The 26237-nt window shown below is 39.3% G+C and overlaps 1 protein-coding gene and 1 long non-coding RNA gene across 7 annotated transcripts in view; one reads left to right on the top strand and one right to left on the bottom strand.

Annotated features, from left to right (window-relative positions):
• msrb3 (methionine sulfoxide reductase B3) overlaps positions 1-26237 on the top strand; it is a 100923-nt gene that overhangs the window by 9709 nt on the left and 64977 nt on the right. For 4 of the 6 annotated variants that reach the window (XM_069904008.1, XM_069904007.1, XM_069904005.1 and 1 more), the window contains exons 2-4: positions 8305-8499; positions 22072-22180; positions 24424-24501. In XM_069904008.1, coding sequence (XP_069760109.1) covers positions 8305-8499; positions 22072-22180; positions 24424-24501 — 382 coding nt within the window. The remainder of the gene's footprint in view (positions 1-8304; positions 8500-22071; positions 22181-24423; positions 24502-26237) is intronic. The other 2 variants (XM_069904011.1, XM_069904010.1) reach the window with 2 other exon arrangements.
• On the bottom strand, positions 6948-25377 carry LOC138746121 (uncharacterized). Its single transcript, XR_011346711.1, has 3 exons — positions 25118-25377; positions 8315-8475; positions 6948-7302 (listed from the first exon to the last, which is right to left on the bottom strand). It is a non-coding gene; the product is annotated as an uncharacterized lncRNA (long non-coding RNA).

The following is a 26237-nucleotide window of genomic DNA, read 5'->3' as shown; positions in this document are numbered from 1 at the left end:
AATTATGTACGGACCCCAAGGTCCCTCTAGCATTTACTGTATTTATCCTAACCACATTTGGAGCATTCAGCCTAACCATTTAAAAGAAAGGTCTACATTTCAGGTCAGAACTCTTCAACAAGATAATGTTTTGAAAGGGTTCGAACCCAAAGCATTGACCATTCTTTTTCTCCTGCTGATGCCGCTCGACCCAGTCAGCTTACTTTTTGCTCCAGTTTCCAGTCTCTGCAGTCACTTGGGTGACTCAAGTGGAACCATTTAAATTTGGAGGTAGAGTATTTACCACATATGTTTACAAGCCATCCTTTAATGTTTAACAGCTAGATATCTTAGCAATGAATAAAGTTTACCTTTGTGGATGAAGTTGTATCGCAGCTCATTGAGGAACACGAAACTGGTAACTTTTGGGGCACCAGGTTGTTTTGTTCATAAACAGTTTATAACAGGAAGGTAAAGAAGCCTTTGGGGTCAAAGGGGAAGGTAGATGAAGTGTGCGATGAATGGAGTAAAACAGGTGAATCAATTTATTTCACCTTTAACATTTTCTCAAAGTATCTAGGCAACACAGTTCTGATGTTTTAAGAATTCTAGTTCAGAAAAATTACAGTATATTTTGTCGGCCAGAACTTTGAATGTACATTTCAAATCAAAAATTGTATTTGTCATTATGAATTTGTGTGCTGTCTTAATGGTGCACAACATGTTTGTTTATATGTAAAATGTGAGCAGCAGACTTTCTGTGAATTATTTTGTACCTAAAACATTGACATTATTTGAAATGATTCTTAAATTAATCCATTTCTTCTACGAGAGGCCCATGATACATTTTGAATTGAATGTACAGCAGGTCAGTATTTTTATCATTTGTTTAGAAACGCCAAGTAATCGCATATTTAATTTTGGGTGGATTTCATGGACCATCAAGAACAAAAAGACTAGTTATTACATAGATCAACTAATCATACTTACAAGTTAATTAGCATATTCTGGCTACCCCTATCAATATTCATGAAGTGATCATTTAAATCTTGGCTGTTTAGCATTCTCACAATAGTATTAAGCACTGTGGATTTTTCACTCACATCTGTGGAGGAAGCTAAAGTCTTTAGTTCAGCTCTGCATTACATGGGTAGGGTGATGCCTGGGAGGGTGGATCTTGGTAAAAGGCAATAATAAATTTGAAAGGGTGCAGAGAAGATTCACAAGGATGTTGCTGGGATTGGAGAGCTAGAGTTACAAGGAGAAGTTGTGGTTTGGCACTGTTTTCTCTCAGCAAAGGAGGCCAAGGAATGAGAGGCATAGACAGGATAGATAGTCACTGTTTTTCCCCGGGGTAAGGAAATCTAAAACTAGAGGGGATAGGTTTAAGGTGAGAAGATTAAGAATTAAAGATGACCTGAAGAGCAGGTTTTTTCACTTCGATGACAGTGGGAATATAGAACGAGTCACCAGAATAAGTGGTTGAGGTAGGTACAGATACAATGTATAAAAGATATTTAAATGGGTACATGGTGAGGAAATGTTTGGAGGGATATAGGCCAAATGCAAGCAATTGGATTGAGTGAGTACTTGGGTCAGCATGGAAGAGTTGGGAGATAATCAGAGAGTTTGCCCCTTTGCCCATGCCTTCCACATTGTCCACCCAAGCTGGCTCCATTTTTCTGTGGTAGCCCTTATTCCGCTAAATCTTTCCTATCCATGTATTTGTCCACCAATATCCCTTGCAGCCTGTCCCCTATAACTACCACCCTCTGTGTGTGGGGGGAAAAAAAAGAAAGGTTTCCCCATGGTCCTTTTTAAATTTTTCCCCTCTGACCTTTAATCTGTGCTCTCTGGTTTTTGCCACTCCTATCCTGTGAAAAAAGACTATGACAATTTATTGTATCTCTGCTGCCTGAGCTATGAATGTCCCTTATCTATGTGCTGAAGTTCTGAGTCTGGAGGTAATAAACCAGCTTATTGGGATTTTGGGGGTGGAGTTAGGGTGGATATGGAAGGTGTTAAGTAAATTTATCACTGGGTCCAAAAGGAATTTGAACTCTGATTGCGAACACTCATCTTCAGCCTGAGAATGATGTTGACTTTGATCAGTCTGCTCTTTTTGAAGCAATGGGAATTGAGATCCTGTTGTAATGCCTGCAGCTTGTTTGAGGCAGGTATTGTGAACATCAGAGGGGCTGGTTTTGATCTTGTGATCGATGCACGTACGAGGCAGACTGAGCAAAACCAAAACTACAAAACGTAGTAATGAGTATTCTCTGCTCTACTGAAACGGAGCAATTGCACTTCCCTTGATGTTTTCTGGTGCACTATTGTCTCTTCCTTATAATTATATCAAAACTATACCCATCCCGCGATTATAGGGCACCCAGTAATTTAATAATTATTGAGAAAAGCATCAGTAACACTCCATTCCTTGTTGAATTTTGTATTGTTAGATAGAAGAGCACATCTCTTATTTTGTTTTAGCCCAGCAGTTAGCGCAATGCTGTTACAGTGCCAGCGACCTAGGTTCTAATCTGGCTGTCTGTTAGGAGTTAGTACGTTCTCCCCATGTCTGCGTGGGTTTCCTCCAGGTGCTCCGGTTTCCTTCCTCCCTTCAAAACGTACGGGATTTGTAGGTTAATTGGGTGTAATTGGGCGGCACAGGCTTGTGGGCCGGAAGGACCTGTTGCCATACTATATGTCTAAATATAAATTTAGAGATGTTGACTGGCTCTCAGAGTTTCTTTTGCTCCAAAATATTTGGCAGCAGAATGCGGGCACTCTCTGCAACAGCACAAAATGCGTGAATTTGCTATGGGGAACCTTTGCCTGTTCTGGCGTGAACCAGAAGGACAAACATAATCGAGCATCAGAAGTATTAGAGGAGCACATTGTGTGGATCACGTTGTACACTGACCAGTATTTTAAAATGATTGCTTGGTATTGGTGATATGGATCCTTGAATGTTCCTTTTAAATTAGTTGGCATTAGTGCCAATCGGACAGTGATATTTCACAAATGGTCTACAACTTGTGAACATTTTGGAAATCTTCAATCACTCTGTGTTTTTGTGATTCTATTATTCGAAGATTGAAGGCAGCTTGGTGATATTTGGATTAAAACCATGGGCACGATGCAGTCAGTCCCAAACCGAATTGCTGGGGTTAAACCATTTCAACTGCAGCGAGTTCAAGACTTCTTGTCAAACCTAGTCCCAGACGTTGGCCCGTTAGGAGCACTGAATTTATCAATTTGCTTGGCTACTGGTCTCCACAAGGAGCGTGATGGCAGAGGCCAGTCGCAATGCATCCTCCTCACACGCAGAATGCCTCTTGGAACTTGTATCAGGTCAGACCTGGCAAGTGATCTGAATTCTAATTGAGTCCAAAGATTTGGAGGCAGAAGGGATTGCAAGTTGCTTCCTTTTAAGTATATTTACTTTTTTTTTTATACTTACTAATTTAGTTAGTTATTACTTAATTAAAAATTTAAGAATTATTTACTTTGCATTTAAATTTTTGTCTCCTGAGTGCCAGAACTTAATTTAACTTGGAGTACAGCATGGTAACTGGACTTTCTGACCCACGAGTCCATCCTGCCCAAATACACCCATGTTACCAATCAACCAAGATAAAGGGCTCAAGCCTGAAATGTTGGTTATGTATATTTATCTGTACTTTTACCCCCTCCATAAATCTTTGTCCGCGAAGCCAAGCCAAAGAAAGATAAAGTACACGGTTTGACCTGCTGAGTTTCTCCAGCATTGTGCTTTTACTGACTGTCTGACTGTCCTTGTGTGCGGATCTGCACACCTTCCAACGCTGTTTAATTTTGTGAACTTCCATCTTAATTGATTATATTAAAAGCATTTTCTTAGAAATTAAAAAAAAATTAAATTTGGACCTAACAGGCCCTTTTGGCCCACGAGCCCATGCCATCTAATTATACCCAATTAACCTCCAACCCCCGTTATGTTTTGAAGGGTGGGAGGTAACAGGAGCGCCTAGAGGAAACCCACACAGGTCACGGGAAGAACATACAAATTCCTTACAGAGTTGATTCAAGCCCGGGTCACTGGTGCTATAATGGTGTTGCACTAACCACAATGACCTGAATCATTTGCAAACTTTTTAAAAATTTGCCAAATTTCACAGCTGCAATTTTTTTGTTCCTCTGCAATCAGAGTTTGAGAGCAGTTGGAGAGGTTGTCCTTCCTCAGCCACACTGCAGGCCCTGGGGGCTTCAGGCTGGCCAGATCATGTAAGATACGGGTGTGAGAAAACCATGGGGCTACTATGGATGTAAACTTCTTGAAGAAAAAGGATCACGTTGGATGAAGTTGAAACTGACTATTTCATTGTCCATTAGTACAAAGCAAAATACAGTTGCTCGAAATCTGTAATAAAAACAGAAAATGCTGCAAGTCCCTGGATAAGCTGAATAAGGAGAATTTATTTTTACCTCATTGAAGAGGGAAAAGAAGTGGGGGAGAGGGGAGGAATTGGGAAGAAGTCTGCCATTTGTTTAAATGTATCTGGAGAAAGATGCAAATCGTAGAAGTTTCTTTGCTCTTCGAGTTAGTTGAGCATGGAATGCCTTGTGGAAAGGAATTGAGACCAGGAAAATATTTGGATCTGTGACAAAGTATGATCATTTGTGAATGTGACAAGAGCCAGATGTAAACTTTTTAGGTACATTCGCTGATCTCCCATTGGATTTTTCACAATCATTTGGAGAATTTTCACAAATTTAAGGAAAAGCACATTTGTGCCATAACATAATTTCATCCATAAAGTTGCACACAAAACTCAAAACGGTCAACCAGTTTACCTATCTCGGCTGCACCATTTCATCAGATGCAAGGATCGACAATGAGATAGACAACAGACTCGCCAAGGCAAATAGCGCCTTTGGAAGACTACACAAAAGAGTCTGGAAAAACAACCAACTGAAAAACCTCACAAAGATAAGCGTATACAGAGCCGTTGTCATACCCACACTCCTGTTCGGCTCCGAATCATGGGTCCTCTACCGGCACCACCTACGGCTCCTAGAACGCTTCCACCAGCGTTGTCTCCGCTCCATCCTCAACATCCATTGGAGCGCTTACACCCCTAACGTCGAAGTACTCGAGATGGCAGAGGTCGACAGCATCGAGTCCACGCTGCTGAAGATCCAGCTGCGCTGGATGGGTCACGTCTCCAGAATGGAGGACCATCGCCTTCCCAAGATCGTGTTATATGGCAAGCTCTCCACTGGCCACCGTGACAGAGGTGCACCAAAGAAAAGGTACAAGGACTGCCTAAAGAAATCTCTTGGTGCCTGCCACATTGACCACCGCCAGTGGGCTGATAACGCCTCAAACCGTGCATCTTGGCGCCTCACAGTTTGGCGGGCAGCAACCTCCTTTGAAGAAGACCGCAGAGCCCACCTCACTGACAAAAGGCAAAGGAGGAAAAACCCAACACCCAACCCCAACCAACCAATTTTCCCTTGCAACCGCTGCAATCGTGTCTGCCTGTCCCGCATCGGACTTGTCAGCCACAAACGAGCCTGCAGCTGACGTGGACTTTTTACCCCCTCCATAAATCTTCGTCCGCGAAGCCAAGCCAAAGAAATACCAAATAAATGGATATGAACTTGATTGCATATGGACATACAATTTAAAATTAAGTCATTAGAACAGTTAAATTGGATGTAAAGGATGCATTATTATAGGAAATTAAAGGGAATACTCATCTGAAATAAATGGAAAATATGAACAACAGCTAGATATCATTTGGAATAATGTAGCATTTCACGGTACATTTTTAGATGTATAAAGTATTGGCACAATACTTTAAATGTTGGTGGATCGATCAGGAGAGGGAATATGATTTGAAGGTATGTGGAGTATGATGGCTTCTCCAGGCTTTGTAGTCAGCTATGAATAGACTTTGGGTGGCCACCTGGAACAATCCTTGGGGACCCCTGCTTGGCTGTATGCAGACCTGGATTTCCTGAACACAGCTGGTCTACTTCCAGTGAACCAGTTCATTAAAGAAGGAATCAAGCAGGCCACAGGCCCCCTTAATGCACGAGGAAACTGATTAACACAGAGTCAATCAGCAAACTGAACCTTTGCACTGGGACTCTGGAAGGCAAAGGCTGCTCTTTCTGGCCAGTGGTTTCAGGCTGCTTGATAGTGAGGGGAAGCAACGATTAGTCTGGTTCTGCCCTCACCTGCTATTCCCACATGGGACGGTGCCTGATTTTGTTTCTTTGCCCCCATACCTTGCTTGGAGACGTTGCTGTTCAGGTGAAGTACTGCTGGCTGCTGTTGACCGATGCCTCTTGCCTCTTGGAGTGAATCCGAGAGCCAACTTACCCGCAAATGTGTCATGAAAACTGGAGCTCCTCCCTTCCTACTGTCCGATGTTCCGCCCAAGAAGTTAGCAATAAAGACATGTGAAATGAGAAGAAAATGTAAATATGTGCATCTTGTTGATGACATTTGCAGGAAATTAACTATTTGCAGAGAGCATTTGCAAAACTTAACTGAATTAATTAATCCTGCTTTCTGGTGCTTAGTTCAACCAGGAGATGGCAGCTGTTTCACTAGCTGCATGACCATCACATTAGGCATAAATCACCCAGTTCAACTATGCTGGAAACCCAGTACTGGGGCACACTGCCTTTTAATTAGAAAATACATCCTTGTTCTTTGCCTGACCTGCAGAGTGACATCACTGCCTCTCTTCCTGTTGCACTGTAGCTGCCTGACCCAAAGACTTGACACAAGCCAGATGGCTTTGATTGGTAGGCGAACAGACTGCCTGGTACTGTAATTGATGATACCGAATAGGAAGATCTTTTACGATCAGCTGCGGGGACTGAGTAAAAATGCAATTCTGCTAGGTAATTGGACATCACTGAGAACTTTCATTTTCATAATGGGACTCTGCGAAAGTTACAAGAATGTCTTCTTCTTGTGCAGCTTTCTGCAATTTTTATTATTTGCCATTATTCTGTGGACTTCCCACAGTGTCGTCTCCCTGCAGTTTAGCAGCATACAGTCGTTTTGAAGTTGACATGTTTACTTTTGTTTAATGGCTCGTTGAGGCCATTCGTTGTGACACTTAATTTTGTTTCCTTTTTCTCTCCTTGTAAAAACAGGAAAAATTGTTTTGGCTTTGCAGTAAGTCACTTTTAAGATGTCAAAGTTAACATAAGCATATTTCTTTCAGACACACTCCAGAATGACAGCTCACAGTATAAATCATTGGTTTTTTTTTCTATAGAAGGTGCTGGCACTCCTGAAATCCCTTTGCTGTTTGTCTGTGAAAACACAAGAATAATCTTAATTTGAAGATTTATTTGCATATGAATGATCCTTGTTCACTTTTACTACCTGCTTACATCAACTTGATCCAAAGTCCTGTATAAGTAATAAACATCATTTACATGGGGGGGGGGGGGTGGAATGTACAGTAAAATCCCCGGTATTCAACACCTACGGGGATTGCGGATGCCGGACATGCAAACTTTCCTGTTGCCTGAGACACACACTTACAATTCCTATCTAATACACCTGCATTAAGAAATAAACAGTTTAAAAGACAGTGCAAAAGGTAAATTAATTTGGGAAAAAAAATCAGTATTGTAGTCCTTAATTAGGTAGTAATTAAGCAGTAATTCTTCCTCACCTCAAGAAAAAAATATCTCAGGGTTGCATGTGATGTCATGTATGTATTTCTGACAATAAATGTGAATCTAAAATTCACTTTAATCAGGTAATTCCTGTAATTTATAACATTTAAATTCAAATTCGAACTCGTCACTGGCGCTATAACAGAATTGCACTAACCACTACGCTAAAAATGCCACCATCATAACTATGCCCCTCCCCGAAGTTTATAGATAAAGCCTTAATAATATGCTTAATAAACCCAACTTTATTGAAACTTTGTTCAAACAGCTGCTGTGGGCGGGGCATGTCCGGGGAGCTCCGATGGCTGAATGTTTGCTCCCATCTTCACCAAATGTTGCTTTTACTAATACAATTTTAAACTTTTATTTGAATTTTTATTTATTCTATATTTTAAAATGTATTTATTTCCTTGAATTTTTTTTTGGCGGGTTGCTTGGGGATACCAGTTGCTTGAATTCCAGATACCGGGGATTTTACACTGAACTGGAGTCGCATAAAAGAAACTAGTGGTTTGACTGCAAATTGTGTGTTTAGGTTTTAAAATGTCAGAGTTTTTCAGGACATTGTTTTACACGGCCTGCATGCTGTCAGCATGTTTAATGTGACTTTCTTTTTGTTTCCCTACTTAGCTGTTGTTACCTGCTTCTTGCCTCTTGTTTCTTGGTGGAAGTGTCCCAGTGATGTCCGCATTCAACCTGCTGCATTTGGTGACAAAGAGCCAGCCAGCAGCCCTTCGTGCTTGTGGGCTTCCTTCAGGTTGAATGTGTGCTGCATGCTGTGTGTCTTGCAATCTTTGGGTGCTGTTGGCAAAAAAAAAGGAGAAGGTGACCTGCTGCAGAATATTCTGGCTTATTGTAGTAACATTGACCCAAGTTCTAATTTAGCAGGGTTTGTCTTTGAAGGCGGAAGTGAGCAATGAATCACTGCTTTTAAGTGTACACATTGTCCCCATTTTTAAAAAAAATCCACAGTAACATTTACCAGCATCCCCCTTGCCTATATATTATCTTCTCAGTCTATGGATGCAAGGACAGCACTCCGATCCTGAGAAAACTTAATTGTTATAATCTCGCTACTTGAAATGCTTTCCCCTATCCTGACAGCATCTTGACAGTGTTAGCATTCTCATTTTAAAGCGCGTTGAAAGACATTTTAATTCGTACATTGAGATTCCGCAATGTCAAATGGCATTAACAATTGCATTGAGACAAATGAGAAGGTTAAAAATATAAAATTATTTACAGTTCTAAATATTAGGTCAAGCTTTGAGGTCCAGAGGGGTAAACATTATTCATACATTTTATTTGAACACTTTTATCCATTTGACAGTGCTGAGAAAAGCCGTAAAATAAGTAAGTTATTAATTCTTTTTTGCATCAGTATCACTAGTTTCACTGAAATGGATGCGGAATCATTGCTAACACAAGCTCAGCAAAAGTCGGTCCTGCTTACTATAATGCAGAGTCATGCTAAATCCTCCTCAAAATGAGTGATCGCCAACAATATTCTTTCATTTTTTTATTTCAGTAAAGAATAGTCTCAATACAGTTTCCATAATATAATTCCAATAACATGAAAACTGCTTGGATTGGCATGAATTGCTGGTATGACTTTAAAACATTTCTCAATTTTTAATTTTTAAAAATGTTCATTTACAACACAGTAGAAGCCAATTTCGGCCACTTAAACCTGTGCTGCACAATTATCCTACAACCCCGTACATTTTTGGAGGGTGGAAGAAAATCAGAGCGCCCCGGGGAAAACCCACACCGACGTGGGGGAGAAGGTACAAACTCTTTGCAGACAGCATCTGATTCGATCCCAGGTCACTGGCGCTGTAATAGCCTCACTAATCGTGCTGCCCTCCAGTAAAGCTGGCACATATTAAAAGGCAAGCTGAGCATTACATTACAAAATTATTGTCATTACCAAGATTTGGGATTGTTTGATGTGCGCTTGATTCCATCCCATACACTACCACAAGACCGTGTGAAATCCTTAGATCTGAGAATTTAAAGCTCCTTGAAACGAGTTCCCATGACAACTGAATCGAGCCCTACTGTGTAATAGACTAATTCTATCATAATTGCCAGTTTCTGATTGCTTCAATCTTTGTAAAATTATTACGGGAAGATTTGTGATACAGGTACAATGACAACTTGCATTTAGAAAGGAAAAATGAAGGTTGTTTTGTATCACTGTATGTTCTGAACCAGGGAAATTACATGATACCTGTCTTGATTTGACCACCTCCTTCCCCACGAATTTCATAGTGCACTTTCCTCTGCAAATATGAGCTCCAAGAACTTGTTTCACCTGCCACTTACCTAGACTCAAAGACTTGCCTAAATCTTGTTCAAGCAAGTTCAAGTGTTGCTAGGTTTCCAAATTTTCATCCCATTGCGACTTGTGCATTAAGACTTCATTAATAGAAATTTCACCTTCATTTTCACTGATTTTCTTCAGTGGTGAAATGGTTTGGAATGTGAGCAGATAAACACTTGTGATTTTTCACATCATTTTTTTTGAGGGGGCGGGGGGAGGTCAATTTATTTTTTGTCTTTTCTGAAAACTCTAATGTTTGAGACAATTTCCAAGATCATTGTCCTTCAGTCACTCCTCAGAGGGGCTACTCTTCATGTTAAATCTGAACTGTGAGTGGTGATATGATGCTTGACTTTAAAAGTAGCACAGCTGATCCATATTATGGTCTCATTTGAGGGCCATGAATTTACCAGTAAGGATTACTAAATGGCAATCACAAGGTGGAACCCAATTTCCTGCCCCTCTCCCCCTCCTCCCACCCAGGGGATATTAAGACTAATTACAGTAGCCTTGCTGCTACTCTGGCAGATTTGTACAGAGTGGAAATTGAACCCATGGCATTTCTGAACCTGTGATTCAGCAAACTGCTGACTTCACCAGCTGGTGCATAAGGGAACCACTATACTGTGCTGTAAAGCTCATGGGTACATTGACCTATAATATCCAAAAATGGCAGCAATACGGAGATTTGCTTATACAATCAAGTCTTGGTCCAGTAGTTATCACATGACAAACAGAACGGTAACTAAGCGAACTCTAAACTTTACATTGTCTTCTTCAGTCCTCCATTGTGATTTAAGCCTCCAATTAAGCCAATGTCCTTCAGTGCTACTGGAAATTAATACGTTCCATTGCAACACTTTCAATCTTGATGTTATGAAAACTGGCGTCTCACTAAATATCATGTTGAAGTTTTACATTCAACTGAATTTGATCTTGTGAAATGTTGGCAAATCCAGCAGATGGCGCACATGATTCCACTCAGTGAATATTAATAAATTCAGGAATATTAGTTGAGGTAATTTAAGCATTTATCATAGGATACTGTTCATTGCCACACACAGTAAATGTGAAATAATTAATGGGTTGGAATAACTGCCAGTGACAAGTTGCAGCGTTGAAATAATTTGGAAAATTGTACACATTCAGCAATTCCACAGAATTTTTGTTTTTCCATTCGAATATTGTTGCTATCCTAAGATCTAACAGTACTTAAATTAGATTTCTTTTATGCTCCGGCTTGTTATCCATGTGTTGAGGAGAACAAGCAATCTGATCAAATTATTATGATATGATGTGATAGGAAGTATAGTAATGGTATACAAGAATGTTGCCTGTGTCCTGGAGCACATATTAGCAAAAGTACATGCATCAGTTCTTGGAAATTAGCAAGAATCATTAGCTCTCCTGTAAACCACTTCAATCTTGAAATCGTTACCAGCCTACTAAAAGAGGCTCACTATTTTAATCTCTCCTACTCAGATGAATTTAGTTAAAAGAAGTGAACACTGTAAAGTTATTTTGAAGGATTTTCTACAGCCGTCTGCCTCTCCTGTGCTGCTTAATTTGCTTTTCCTATTTATTATGCTTTACTTTATAATTATCACCAGTCATTTGTTAAATTATTTGCTACTTTGATACTCTGCTATTTATGGCTGCTCGTTGCTACATGGAGCACTTGCTTTTTTTTGTATCTAACACTTTGCACAGAGAAGATAACGTGATTAGTAGTCTGTTGGTGCAGAGGAAAGGCAAAGTAAATTATTTATAAAAATGATTTGATGACAAAATCTTTGCCTTTTTATTCTTGAATTTGCAAATATTGTTTATTGTTATTCCAGGTAAATGTTAGGCACACATACATTTTCTTCAAAGATGTTTCTTATTAGACTTTTTAAAAATTCCACTCTTTACGTAAACGATCAACTTCCTCTTACCTCTCATTATTCCAGATATTTTGGCATTGTATTGTAAATACAAGTCAATGGGCACATGAACTACTGCACAATGAAGGAGATTAAATGGTGTGGATACTTTGCATTTCCTGACCTTGCAATTAGTGGCTAACTGTCTCAAATACAGCATCTGCAACTTTTTTCATCTGTTTAATCTTTTGAAATTAAATGGTTTGGAAATATTTAAATCATCCAATAAAGAACATATTTTTCTACATATAATTGCAAAGATAAGGTGGTTCTACTGTGAAAACCTTCATCTCAATCTGCAGATGCATATTGTTGAAAAAAGTTATGGCTGCTTAATGGTTCTTTGAAAGTAGCAAATGATCCTGTGTTTCCCCTCTAAACTGCGCCCATCTTTGAAATTGCTAGACACAAATGTTCATTGAAATGTGTTGCCTTGAAACTTTCTCTAAGATTTCAACTGAAGAATTGTTTGTTTTTTGAGGTTTTTTGTAATTTCTATTGTAAATAGGATTTTGTACAGAGAAAATCTAATAAGGTTATTTAAAATAGTTTTTGGAAAGATATTGGAGGCTTGATTTTGAAAGTATAAAGCAAAATCATTCTGTGAATATCTCAGGTAACGAAAATGTGCTAAATGTTTGTACCAACACCTTTGAGCAGTTGACACCATGCTCAATAAGCTTTGAAATAAATGGGAAACACACTGATTTAATTTAAAAAATTGAATGTCTAGTTTATCTTAGTAAGATTATTTTCTTCACCCATGGCACCTTGTGCCCAGGTGAATTCAAAGGGTGAGAATTTCTGAAAACCAGAATACTTTAGTTAATCTTTCGTGCTGTTTTTCCCTTTTGAAAATGCTATCATTTTCAATAAATTTTTTGAAAACAGTTTAATCATTCCTGTGCTCACAACAAAACTTCAGTACTTAAATAAAATCAAATTTTGTCAGTATTTTACTAATTAAGAGAGGAAACCTTGGTTAACCTTGTTATTGACCCACTACTATAAGAATGAATAAGAAGGAAATGGGCTTTAGCTGATTGACAAGGTAATCTGCTTCTTATTTCTGAAACTATGTAAAATACTGAAACAAGCAAAAAAAATCCACCTTTATCTGGATATAAACCAAGCACCAAATGACTTTATTTAGCTCCGACATTTAGAATGTTGTACATAGAATTTACTCAAGACAGCTTCAGACTTTTTCGTTCCACTGTGACTAAAGAAACAGTGTTGTTAAAATGGCAACGTCTATTTTTCTTTATGTAACCCAAATGGCCTGTTTTCTCTTTGCTCTCCTCTCACCACCCACCCCCACCCCCCCCACCCCCCCCCCCCCGCCACCCACCCCCAACAGGTTTTCAATTTCTTTGTAAGACTGGTAAATTAGCAGAATAGAACTTCTTGAGTCTTCTGTACAAGAAACTGATACAGGGATTACAGAATATTTTGACAATAAGTTATTGCTTCATATTAGTATGGATAGAGGGCTTACTTATCTCAATTTTTAAAAAATGTAAATGAATTTAACAAAAAGTTAATAAATTGAGGCTAAAAGGATTCATTGAGACAGTTGATCCATTTTTGTACAGTCAATCCACAAGGAGTTAACCAAGTAGAAATTTGAATGTTTAAAATTCTAAAATATTGAAGAAATGTTGCTAATTGGAAACTAATGTCTTACAAATGTTTGGTTCTCTACACATTTAAAGCAAGACAAAAAAAGTTCTGGCAAAATTGTATGAATATTCATTTTATAGTTCTTGTACGACTATCAAAGAAACCGAGAATGAAATCTTTATTCCTTCTTTAAAAAGACTGTAGCTAGCAACGCTATACGGCAATGCTCTTTCAAGGACTGTTACTGGAATGAAATTGTCACATAGTTAATGCAAAACTTGGTCAGAGCTGCAGTCACATCAGAAGCATTTGTACAAAATTTAGAGTAAATTTAAGCTCCAGTTTTCCAATGAGACTTTAATGGTTTCAGCTTCAAAATCAAACTTTGTGAACAAACCTTTTTCTTCTGGTCAATGAATATTTTACTGCTTAGTCAGTGCTAAACTACGTGACTTTTTTCAATTAAAAATCAAAAGAAGAGTCAACATTCCTTAAATGAGTTGCCAGTAACTGTTTGGAGCTGTTTTATGAATACTTTGTAGTAATGACTCAAGGTAAAAGTAGAAAAGCATTCAATGTTAGGAAATTGCAATCCAATACACCATGTAATTTAAACCTGCAGTTGCTTCTCTTGAGGTAAATGACATACAGATGGACAACACAGGTTCTTGTAGTGTGTATGAACAATTGGTCTTTTTATACAAGTACACGTTTCTCAGTAACAAAAGCATTATTTGACATAGTTTTATTTTTGTACACCTTTCCTTTTTTACCCTCTCTTTTGAGGCTAATTTTGTACAAACTACTTCTGGCGGACAATTTGTGCACATATACAAAAGATAAAATGAGAAGAAAATCAAATGGATTCTTCTGATTTTTTTTTTATTCCTGAAAATATTTTCCAAATCCCTGTTGAGAAGTCATAATTGCAGATTTTCTTTTGACTTTAAATGATTCAGCATCTCACTAAAATTCTGATGCTTTTTCCGTCTATGAACATTAGCAATTTATCAAGCCACTGGACGACAGTGACCATCGCGACTGAACTGGATTATGATGTTCATGCATCTGCCTGTGAACAGGACTCGGAATCTGGCTTCTTTCTATTTGGGGATTTCCCTAATGGATGTTAAGACCAATCACAACATCCTGTGCTATCCTCCTCAATTAAGAAAACAACTCATTCCAGGGATCAAATCTGGGATTTAATCGATCAGTGTGGTTCAATGGCAAAATTAAATGATCCCGTGGGGAATTTTCATTGGATTAAGTTTTGTTGACAACATACACATTGCATTGAGTATATTTGTAGAACAATATAAATCTGAAAATAGTTGATTAGGCAATTGCTAATGTTCAAAATTTCATTGGAAAGCTGTATTAAAATAGTACATTACCAACTTTAAAAAACTGAAAAATCTAAGAAAGCCCCATGATTCAATGTTGAATTGATTAGTTTATTACAATACCAACTTTGGTGTACAGGAACATAAAATTGCAGCATGCACTCCAAGGGAAATGCGTCCAGATAAAGTTTTTGTTTTGACCTAATGAGTCACAGTTGAGCAATTCCAATCCTCTTTATTTAACTCTGCATTATCTTTCTGTTTTGAAACCTGGTAGGTTAAGTCATCAGATAACAACCTAAAGAATTAATCCTCCTTTGCCTAACTCATTATCTCTTTTAGTCACCTTCTGGGATTTTGACAACTTTTGGAAATGTATGGCTGCCTCAAATAACAATGAATTTTTAAAAAGTGTTGCATTAGTTGAGTTAATACTGTTATAAATCTATATTATGTAGAAAGCATACATGTACTATATTGAAACCAATGCAAAATATTAAGCATATTTGGTTTACCTCAATGTTTTTAGAGCTATAAGGCATGGAAACATCCCAACTCTTCCATGCTGACCAAATTGCCTATCTGAGTTCGTCTCACTACCTGAGTTTCACCCATATCATTCTAACTCTCTCCTATCCATGTAACTGTCCAAATGTCTTTAAAATGTCATATTTGTACCTACATCTGCCTCCCTTCCTCTGCCAGCTCTTTCCATGTATTCACTAGCTTCTGTGTGGAAAAAATTACCCTCAGGCCTCTTAAATCTTTTCCCCATTCCCTTAAACCTATTCCCTCTAGTTTTAGATTCTCTTACCCTAGTAAAAATAAATTCTGTTCACCTTATGATTTTGGATAACTTTATAAGGACACCCCTTCATCCCTCACTCCAGGGGGATGAAGTCCTAACCTATTCAGCCTCTCCTTGTAACTCAACCTCTCCAGTCTTGGTAAAATTCCCATGAATTTTTTTTTTGCAGCCTTTCCAATTTAATGACATTCTTCTTATAGCAACTGCACATGGTATTCCACACATGGCCTTGCCAACGTCTTTGTACAACTGTATCATGACGTCTCATCTCCTGTACTCAATGAGAAACACAAAAAACTGGAATCTTGAGCAGATAAGGTGCTGATGGGATTCAGTCAGTCATCCAATGGCTATTGGAGAGAAACAGACAGTCAATGTTCGGGGTCAGGACCCTTTTTCAAGACCCCGAAGCATTTCTCTCCAAGCATGATGCCTGACCAACTGAATCCCACCAGCTTCTCATTGTTAGCTTCAAAAGAAAGTGCAAAACATCTTCACCACATTGTTGGCCTGCATGTCCACTTTCACAAAATTATGTACAGTAAATGTCCTAAAATTTGGACTGCTCAGAGATTGGATCAGTCCAGATTTTTGGATTTTCTGGATCCTCAGGCAGAAGAATAAATAGGTAGTTCATTAACAAAACATTTTTTCTTACATTTCTGCAACTGTGTCACTTATGCATGCACACACGCAAAAGCCTAGAATTTTTGAGAAGTCCATTTCAGGTGAGAGTTTTTGAGGTCCAGATTCTTGGGTGGTCCAGATTTATAGCATCTGGATTTTTGGACTTTTACTGTATTGGTACCCTGCAATCGCTATCCTACAACCCTCCCAGGCACCCTACAATTACAGTGTGCTCTGCCTGGTTGGATCTACCAAAATGCAACACCTTGCACTTATCCAAATTAAAGTCCATCTGCCATTACTCAGCCCATTGAGTCAGTTGCTCATTCTCTACTATAATCTGAAATATCTTTCCTCGTTGTCCACTGTACCACCAAATTTGATGGCATTCACAAGATTATTAATTATGCCACCTACATTTTCATCCAGATCTTTCATATGAATGATGAACGACAGTGGACCTGAGACTGATCCCTGTGGTACACTACTTGTCATAGGCCTACAGTCTGAAAACAACCCTCCACTACAACCCTCCTTTTCTACCAAGCCAACTCTTTATTCATTTGGCTAGCTGGCCCTGGATTCTGTGCGGTTTATCCTGGTTCGATTTTCTTTCTTGTACAAATGTCCTTCAGTCAAGGACTACTTTTTTGAAGCTACGTTTCAGTTGAAGAACGTTGTAAGATTGGGTGGGATTTTGAGAGTCATTGCACCTAAAATGGGAAGTGGAAATGAAGAAGGATACAGAGAATGGGGGAAAAAATTTAATTCAAGCAGATGATACACAAATCTATCTTGCCACTACCTCCCTTTTTCATGCTCTGTAAGTTTTCAGGTCGGTATCCAGTGCGGAATGAGCAGATGGACTTTCCAAATAAATATTGCAATGACTGGAGCCATTGTCTTTGGTTCCAAAATAGTGAGTCCATATCTTCCCCCTGATAACTGGCTGAAGCTTAACCATATGATGGTGTCATATCTGTGCTGTCACTAAGCTTGCCTATCATCAGCTCCTCAACATTGCTGTTTCCAGCCCACCTCACCAGAGCTCCTGTTGGAACCCTCGCTCATGACTTTGTTACCTCAGACTTGATAGTTGCAATGTATTCCTCAGTGGCTTTGATCTCCTGAATATTTTCCCATTCCCTGATTAGATCATCTAAAACCCTACGACCTTTGTTCTCTAATCCATGTCTCATTCACTCATCACTCGTGGTTGGTGACATGTTGACACCAGTTAAAAAAAAACATTTATCATGCAAGTCCTCAGATACCCCCAGGGTCTCACTCCTCCATACTTTGATGCTAATTGCCAGCCCTTAAGTCATGAGGTACCTGTGTTACTCTGGCTACTTGATCATTCCTGGGTATCCTTCATCTGTCAAAAGTTCTGGCTTTTCTGTCCTTGCCCATATCTACTCCCTCTCACCCTTTATTGAGGCTCATCTTTTTTTGTTTGTTTGTTTATCCCAGATATCGTTCTTACATGGCCCAGTGTCAAATTTTGTTTTCAAAGCCAGTGATGATATAGTCCATTAAAATTTCAATGTGTAGACAGTGCTGCCGTGTTTATCAATAACGTGTTCAAGGAGCAGCATGGAAGAGGGGTTCAGAGATAGATTCTGTCAAAGATAATGATTCAAGTTTGAGATGAGGAATAATTGGAGATGGTCAGATAAGAATGAAGCTATTCTTCACAGAAACAAACCAATTGCAGAAAAATTGTAATTCCTTCCCTAAGCAGCAAAGTACTTGGTCTGAAGACATTGATGCTTTTAAGGAAACTCCCTGCTCCACGATCATGGAAAATGAATGTTGGATTTGATTCCAGGCCATGGATCAATGTGAATATTTAACTAAGACTTTCCCACAACTTTGAATACCACCATGCTTTTTAACATTTATCTGTGTGAATGCCACTAGCATTACCAGGTATCTTGCTTTACTTCTCAAACTTTAAAACGAGTTCATTTAGAAGATGAAGTCACTTGAGGACCAGTATGTATTGATGTAAAATTAAATGGGATCAATTATTTTTACGTGGCCCAATGATTTTATTCACCATAACTGTGAATGTGTATTGCATGAATTGTTGACTCAGGTACATATCATACTTTTTTTGGATGTAATCGTTAAGCATACCATTGGATGAGATCTTAAATATTCCCAGATAATTGGAACTACTGGTGAAGTGAGGAATTTCTGAGGCTAGATGTATGTAAAAGATCTTTAGAGGAGGTACACTCTTACAATTAAGTTAACTTCCTCTTTTCCTATGTGAATGTCATCCTTTGGAACATATCCTGCAGACACTGATGGGACTTGATGGACCCATTAGGGTGGTTTCCAGAGTAGACTGCCCAGGTCATCTGTCAGAATGCCTCATCACCAATGCTCATAAATGAGCACCAGGACTTGGCCTGGCTGCTGGTGTCGCTCTACCAGTCAGATCCTTCTTATACAATCGAAACATCACCAATGCTCATAAATGAGGACCAGGACTTGGCCTGGCTGCTGGTGACGCTCTCCCAGTCAGATCCTTCTTATACAATCGAAACATCACCTAGAGTGCATGTTGTCCTCGAGATGACTGCGGTGAAGTGGTGACAGTCACCCACCTCTTCGCAGAATGCAGATCCGCTAAGAGTGTGTGGAGTAGGATGCAAGGGTACTTGTCACGGTTCATTCCCAGTAGCAGCATGACAGAGGATTTACGGGCTGTTCCCAGGGACACATACAGAATCAGAACTGCTGGAAGACCATCAACTCAGTGAAAGAAGATCTTTCAACGCACGGAGATATTGGTGCAGGATTGCTGCTCATTTGCTCATTCCGGGCTGCAGGAGTACGTGCTGAGGGATAGGTTGAGTCTTGGTGCAGCCAATACAAGGAACAGTCTAGAGTCCTTCCATTACCAGGCATTGTGGGGCTGAGACAGAAGGGAAGCCCCTCAAAACAACAGAGGGGAATATTGACAAGGTGCCGCAGTAGTGGCAATGGTGTAAATAGAAATTAATGTAACAATGTGGACAGGGTTGTAAAGAAAGCTTTTGGCATCTTAGCCCTTATAAATCAAAGTATGGAGTATAGGATTTAGGATGCTATCTTGAAGTTGTTTAAGATATTGATAAGGCCAAATTTGGAATATTATGTGCAGTTCTGGGCACCTAACTACAGGAAGGATATCAATAAGATTGAAAGAGTGCAGAGAAGATTTACGAGAATGTAGCCAGGTCTTCAGGGGTTGAGTCACAGGGAAAGATTGGACAGGTTAGGACTTTATTATTCCTTGGAGCAAAGAAGAATGAGGAGAGATTTGATCTAGGTGTGCAAGATTATGAGAGGTATAGACAGAGTGGATGTGAATAAGCTTTTTACACTTAGATTGGGGGATATAAATGTGAAAGGTCATAGCTTTAAGCTGAAGGGGGAGAGGTTTAGGGGAATATTAGGGGGAAGTTTTCCACTCAGAGGGTAGTGGGAGTCTGGAATGGGTTACCATCTGATGTGGTAAACGCAGGCTCGATCGTGTGTTTTAAGAGTAAATTGGATAGGAACATGGATGCGGGAGGACTGGAGGGTTATAGTATGGGAGTAGGCCAGTGGGACGAGGGAGATAATGGTCAGCACAGACTAGAGGGGCTGAGCATCCTGTTTTCTGTGCTGCAGCGTTCTATGTTTAGTGATGGAAATGTATTTATATGAAACTAAGGGTGGGAAGAGTCTCTGAATGGTTTTCCTTTTGTAAACAATTTATTTTGACCAAAGTATTAAAAAATACAGAGACAAACATTCAGAGTTGCAACTCAGTGAAAGTTGCACATTAGTCTGTCTGAAACCTGTTGGTTTTCACCACACCGAGATGTCGGTGCGGGAATGCTGACAACGGGCACAATCCAGGCTGCAGGAGAACCTGCTGGGATATGCGCTGAGGATTGGCGTAGCCAACACAAAGACATTGGTGAAGGACCACAGTCTGAGCCTTCTGTTACCGGGCATTGAGGAGCTGAGACCGAGGGGAAGTTGCTCAAACATATGGCATAGTGATAGAATTCATAAAAGTAGATGTTAAAATGCATGATGCTATTCAAAGTTGTGGGAAAGTCTTAGGAAAACTTGAAGATGCCATAGAGATGGAAATGGTGGTAATTAGAGAACTAATGTAACAGTGTACATTGATGCAAATGTATGGATATGAAAAAACTTTGAAAAGAATTATGAATAAAGTTTATATTAGGGGAAAATTCTTATATTAAAGGCACTACATAAATGAAAATACTAGTTAATTCCCATTTTTGGTTGCTAACTATAATGGATTAAATTGGGTGGCATTTTATATAATCACACAAAATGGTAGAGAATTACATGGTAAATTTGATTGGATGTGATGTGTTTCAGAGGTGATGCAAGAAGGTTTACTAACTGGTTGAAGCAGTAGGGAATTGATTAAAATGGGGATATGACAGCATCCAAGGCAAATCCAAAGCAGATTAAGGTGCAATGAAAGAAACATTTCACGGTTGGGAAAAAAGCAGGTTATAATTGTCAAATAAAAAGATTGTGCAAATTCATTGCTATTATTGTTGCAAACATAAGATCCTATGGGAACTGTTAAAACTTAGAATGGCTAAAGTTCTAATTTGTTACTACTTGTTTGTGGTTAAATCTTACAGAATTAATTTGTTGTATATGTGCTTGATAGAAACAAACAAAAAATGAAGCCCATTTTCTTAGCTTCTTGTTACTTTAGTTTATTGTGGATAATGATGTACAAAGGCAATTGACTTTAGTTTTAACTAGCTATAAAGACCTATTAAAATAGTTTAATGAAACTAAATTAAAACTGCATATATATAGTATGTAATCATAAAATTCCAAGCCAAATATCCCCAGTTTTTATATGTTACACATTTTGCATTGTGATATGGCTATACTTTTAAGAATTGATTTAATTGATTGTAATTATTCTCTATTATGTATCATTTGCTCATTGGCTTGTAATGTAATTTGCTCATTATTGAGTTGGAAATGGTGTTTTTTAAACTAATGTTGTAAGTATAAACCTGAAGCACCTATACTCTGCTCCCAGAGTGCCTCCCAGGTCTCCTAAATCCTTTAATCCAGGCTGGATAATATACAGTTATTCATTTATGCTTCAATCCAAGGGCAAGCTCTTTTGTGCCTGCTTGACGAGGAACATCCACTTTGTACTGTTTTATTCAAACTTGCTCAGTGAGATCTGGCAAGATGCTGACAGATGATGTCATACGACACCATTATCCCATTTGGGCCTTTATTTCCAGAGGGATTGAGAAATTTGAAATATCACCATCCGTCCATTTTGTCCCACCTCGTTATTAGACTTGGAACTCATTATTTTGTGCCAGTCTCTTCAGGGAACGCTCCTTAGCATTTGGTGGTTTTGTAACAGAGGCTAAAATAGCTTGCTTTTGACCCAGTAAGCTCCACTTTTTAATTTTAATTTTAATTTAAAGTTCACTGTCAGTATATTCTCAAGCAGGGCCATGTATGCACAGCTAAAGCTATGGCTGCCACACATTGTCACACCTCCACTGGAGTCACCTGGCTCTTTTGCAGCATTTTTAACTTGTAAAAAAAAATTATATTTTGCTCAACATGAAACTGCGTTGGTAGTTGAAAAATGATGGCAAAGGCTGTGCTGTGGGCATGAGCCTAATTATTTTTTTCAGCTTTTAACCGAGAGCGCTTCTCCCTCGCCAGGTTCAAGCAAAGATAAAAAGAGCTGCAAGGTATCCTTCCCCCAGCAGGAGCTAAGGAAACGCCTGACACCCCAGCAATACCATGTGACGCAAGAAAAGGGGACCGAGAGGTATGGCAAAAAAAGGAAGTGGAACCTGGAGCATGCAATCTCTGTGTGCTGGATCGTTAATGGTCTCTGAAGGGTTCCATATATTTTGAACCCATTAGGTTCATGGGATGTGCCGCATTACTCGGGATGGCTGTTCAGGATGGCCCCTTTGCAAATCTGGCATCTGCATTTCAGACTCAAACTTGCAATGTTTGTACTGCAGTCAGTTTACTCAAGTGAACAGCAGTTAAACCTCTGCAATCTTTGACGATGCAGCCGCCAACATGATTTTGTCTTAAAACTAAAGGTCTCTGGGATCTACTCTTGGCAATCTCAAGATCCTCATCTACCCACATCCTCCCCAAAGATTTATGACCCAGATCTACAACTCGTATTCCATCTATACCATTTGGAGGACAACTGAAAATTCAAATTTATTGTCAGAGTACATACATGACACCAAATACAACCCTAAGATTCTTTTTTTCTGCAGGCCAGGCAGAATTTCTAATTACCAGTAATTATGAACTAACTCATGAAGAAAAAAAAGAAAGAAATCTCAACAAATACAGAAATATAAATATCAGTAATAAATAATGAGCAAAGTGTGAGTCCTTAAATGAGTCTCTGAATGAGTCTAAACACAATGCTGGAGAAACTCAGAGATAAAGATACATAACCAACGTTTTGGGCTTGAGCCCTTCATCAAGCTATGACAAACTCCTGTTGTTCAGGAGTCTGATTGTTGATGGGTAACAACTATTCTTGATCCTGGATTCAAATCCTGTGGCACCTGTATCTCCTTCCTGATGGCAGCAGCAAGATCAGAGCTTGTCCTTTGTGGTGTGGATCCTTGAAAATTGCTGCTGCTCTCCATCGGCAATATTCTATGTAGGTGTTCTCAATGGCGAGGAGTGTTTTACCTGTGATGTATTGGGCTATGTCCATTAACCTTTGCAGGTATTGGCAGGCCCCATATCAGGCTGAGATGCAGCCGGTCAGCACATTTGCCATCACATATCTGTAGAAGTTTCCAACTGAATATTTTCTCTCAACGGATGCGTTTCATGTGATTCCTTGTTCGTTCGCTTTCAGCCTTGAGGCTTAAGCACAGAGTGTGAATCAATTTTCTAGAATCTCATTTCCATATTGAGACCTCTTCCACATTGTTTTTAAACCTCTTGCACACATGAAGCATCAAAGTAGTAGTTTGGCTACTCTAGAAGTCTCTCTCTAGATAGAGAATAAGCTAAACACTGAGGGAAATGGGCAGTTTGAAGGTGGTCATTGTATGTTCGGCAGCTTAGCTGCCAAAAGGAAGTACTGTAATTAAGACCTTTTTAAAGCACATGTGGAGAAAGTATTTATTGGCTCATTTGCGGTTGGAATGTCAGAAATGTTCAATAACTGCCCTCACGTGTCTTTAGTCCCCAGCCTTCAATGTTTAAAAAAAAATCCTTCCCCTCTTCCAAGTAGTGAATAAATTGAATCTCTCAGCTGATTTTATTTTTTAGTGCAGAGCTGACATGATAACCATTTTGTTAAGTTTATACAGTAGGCCCTGGCACATGTTTTCAGGAACATCAGGTCCAAGTTTATTGGTGATGTAATCGCTTGTTCCCATTTACACTCTGCAAAAACACTCTGTACAACACATGGGGTCCCAGTTAATAGGCTTCACTTTCTTCCTGTCACATTTATTGAAAGTGAGTCATTGACATAGAAACTCCAGAAGTGCATTGGCACTGGACCTTAACCATTATTCCTGAGTTCTCAGCCAAATAAGGTTTTGCCACACACCAAACATGAAAAATGATTCAGTGGACAAATGCAAAGGCATGCATTTTTTTAAAAAAAAATTTGTAAAATGAAAACTAGCATGAGAAGGATGGAAAGAGAAATAAGGATTTATTCTGTCTTCCGCTCCAGAGCTATCCCCTCCCCCTCTCACTTCTTCCTTCCCACCCATATCCCTGATCTCTTGCCTTGTGGGGCCTGTGCCCCTCCCCAGACCATTTTATTCAGGCCCCTCCTTGCTTTTGGCTCATACCTTGGCGAGGGGCTCAGGCCCGAAACGTTGCTACATAAGGAACACTGCGTGACCTGCCGAGTTTCTTCAGCATGTTTTTTGTACTAAGCTACAATCACAGCATCCGAAGGCTTTCTTGTTTTAACCGAATAAATAAGTTTTCATTCAAACCTGTATACCTAATAGTATCACTTCCCTTTTCAATTCACTTTACTCACTACATTTTCCTTTCTAGTCCTTTCACAGGAGAGTACACGTTATACAAAGAAAAAGGGAAATACAATTGTGTTGTTTGTGCGACTCCCCTTTTTACGTAAGTACAAATATGAATATTGTTAGTAAACAAATTGGCCATTGAAATCTTGGCTCCGTTTGCACCATTTAATGAAACGAACAATTACTTTAAAAGGTTGTGCTGTTATGTTTTTCTAATCACACATCGGTCAAGACAGCAGTATGCATCCGAAGTGCATGAGAAATATTTGGTGGACAACAGCACTAAGATACCTAACTTATATAAAATATATTAACATCTGAATAAAAGCAGATGATATGATGAAATGATTAGCCCAGTGAATTTCCTTCCATTTCTCAAATGCATGAAGCAGTTGAAAAGAATAATATGTTCAGAAAAATATTTGATCCAGATTACCACTTTTAACCCCATTAAGTAGTGATAATTCAGTAACAGGGGTTCAATTGCTATGGGGGGATCCATTTTGATTTAATAATATGAGGGGGGGGGGTGCACGTGCCAAATGACCATGGAGTTGCATGATCACTTACATACACATGCATAGTGTGAGTTGCACTGGATGTTGGTCCTTTAGTATGCACGCATGCTGAATAAGCAGATCGCAGCATCAATCAGCCTACAATGGTAATGAGCTTCTGTGCCTCGATAAAGGAGACCCAAAACAATGACTGACCTTTCCTTCTGTGTGCCTGGTACATTCCACATTGAAACTGGAGAAGTTGGTATCATCTCACAATTCGTTGACCAGCATTAGTTAAAGAGTTCACCGTGACTTTCTTCAAGGTTGTTGCAAGAGATCATCAAGCAGAGAGGAAACAAGGATCGTGAGCTTCCCTGAGGCATAGGGTTCCGACTGCAGAAGCATTGCATTGCGAGTGTGCCTTGTCCACTGAGGTTTTCAGCTGATGTACAGATGTGGACTTTGGATCCTGTTGATCAACGCACAGTGACCTGGTTTTATATATATACACACACACACCTCTCTCTGCAACATCTGAGCGGAAGCCCCTGACAAGCTAACACAATGGTTCTGCTGCTCTGGAAGAGTTCTGTACTGCTTGGTGGAGCAGATCAGGTGTGAGCCAGCCTGTGGCCAGCTGAGTTGTGTATGAGCTCACATTTCATTTTGTGCATTTTGTGATTTGCCAAAACAGTTAATTAAATTTGATCCCCTTAGAGTGGTTTAATTAGGCTAATGCATTTGCTAATTTTATTGTTCTCTAGTAATTAACAGTTGGCTAAAATCTCAGTAGAGTTTTTGCAGTTCTTCATTGTGAGAATTAATGCTGCAGGCATTATTCTAAATTGCTGTTGCCTACCAGGATTAAAATAAAAGATCTAATTTGTTTTAAATTTAGACATACAGCACGGTAACAGGCCCTCATGCCCGTGCCGCCCAGTTACACCCAATTGAAGGGTGGGAGGAAACCCTAGCACCTGGAGAAAAACCCACGCAGACACAGAGAGAATGTAGAAGCTCCTTTCAGACAGTGTCGGATTCAAAACCCCGGTTGTTGCCACTGTGTAATAGCATTGTTGTAACCACGACATTAACATGCTGCCCATATATTATTGTTAGTAATTTTGATAATAAACTGTCCAAATATCTAAATTTCACTTTACGATGGATCATGAAATCTTTGAGCGGATTTCTGTATTGACTAGCATATATACTGCACATCATCATTATTCCTTCAGGGCCATGTGATCTCCATGGCCAAGTTCCTGTTAAGTGCTTGCATTATGCAAATTTTAAAATAGTCCCTTTATAAGATAAAAGTACAGTGGTGAAA

Source organism: Narcine bancroftii, chromosome 11 (assembly GCF_036971445.1).
Source record: "Narcine bancroftii isolate sNarBan1 chromosome 11, sNarBan1.hap1, whole genome shotgun sequence".
In the NCBI taxonomy this organism is placed as follows: domain Eukaryota; kingdom Metazoa; phylum Chordata; class Chondrichthyes; order Torpediniformes; family Narcinidae; genus Narcine; species Narcine bancroftii.
The sequence above is the reverse complement of the archived record's forward strand: the minus strand, read 5'-3'. Positions and strand labels throughout refer to the sequence as shown.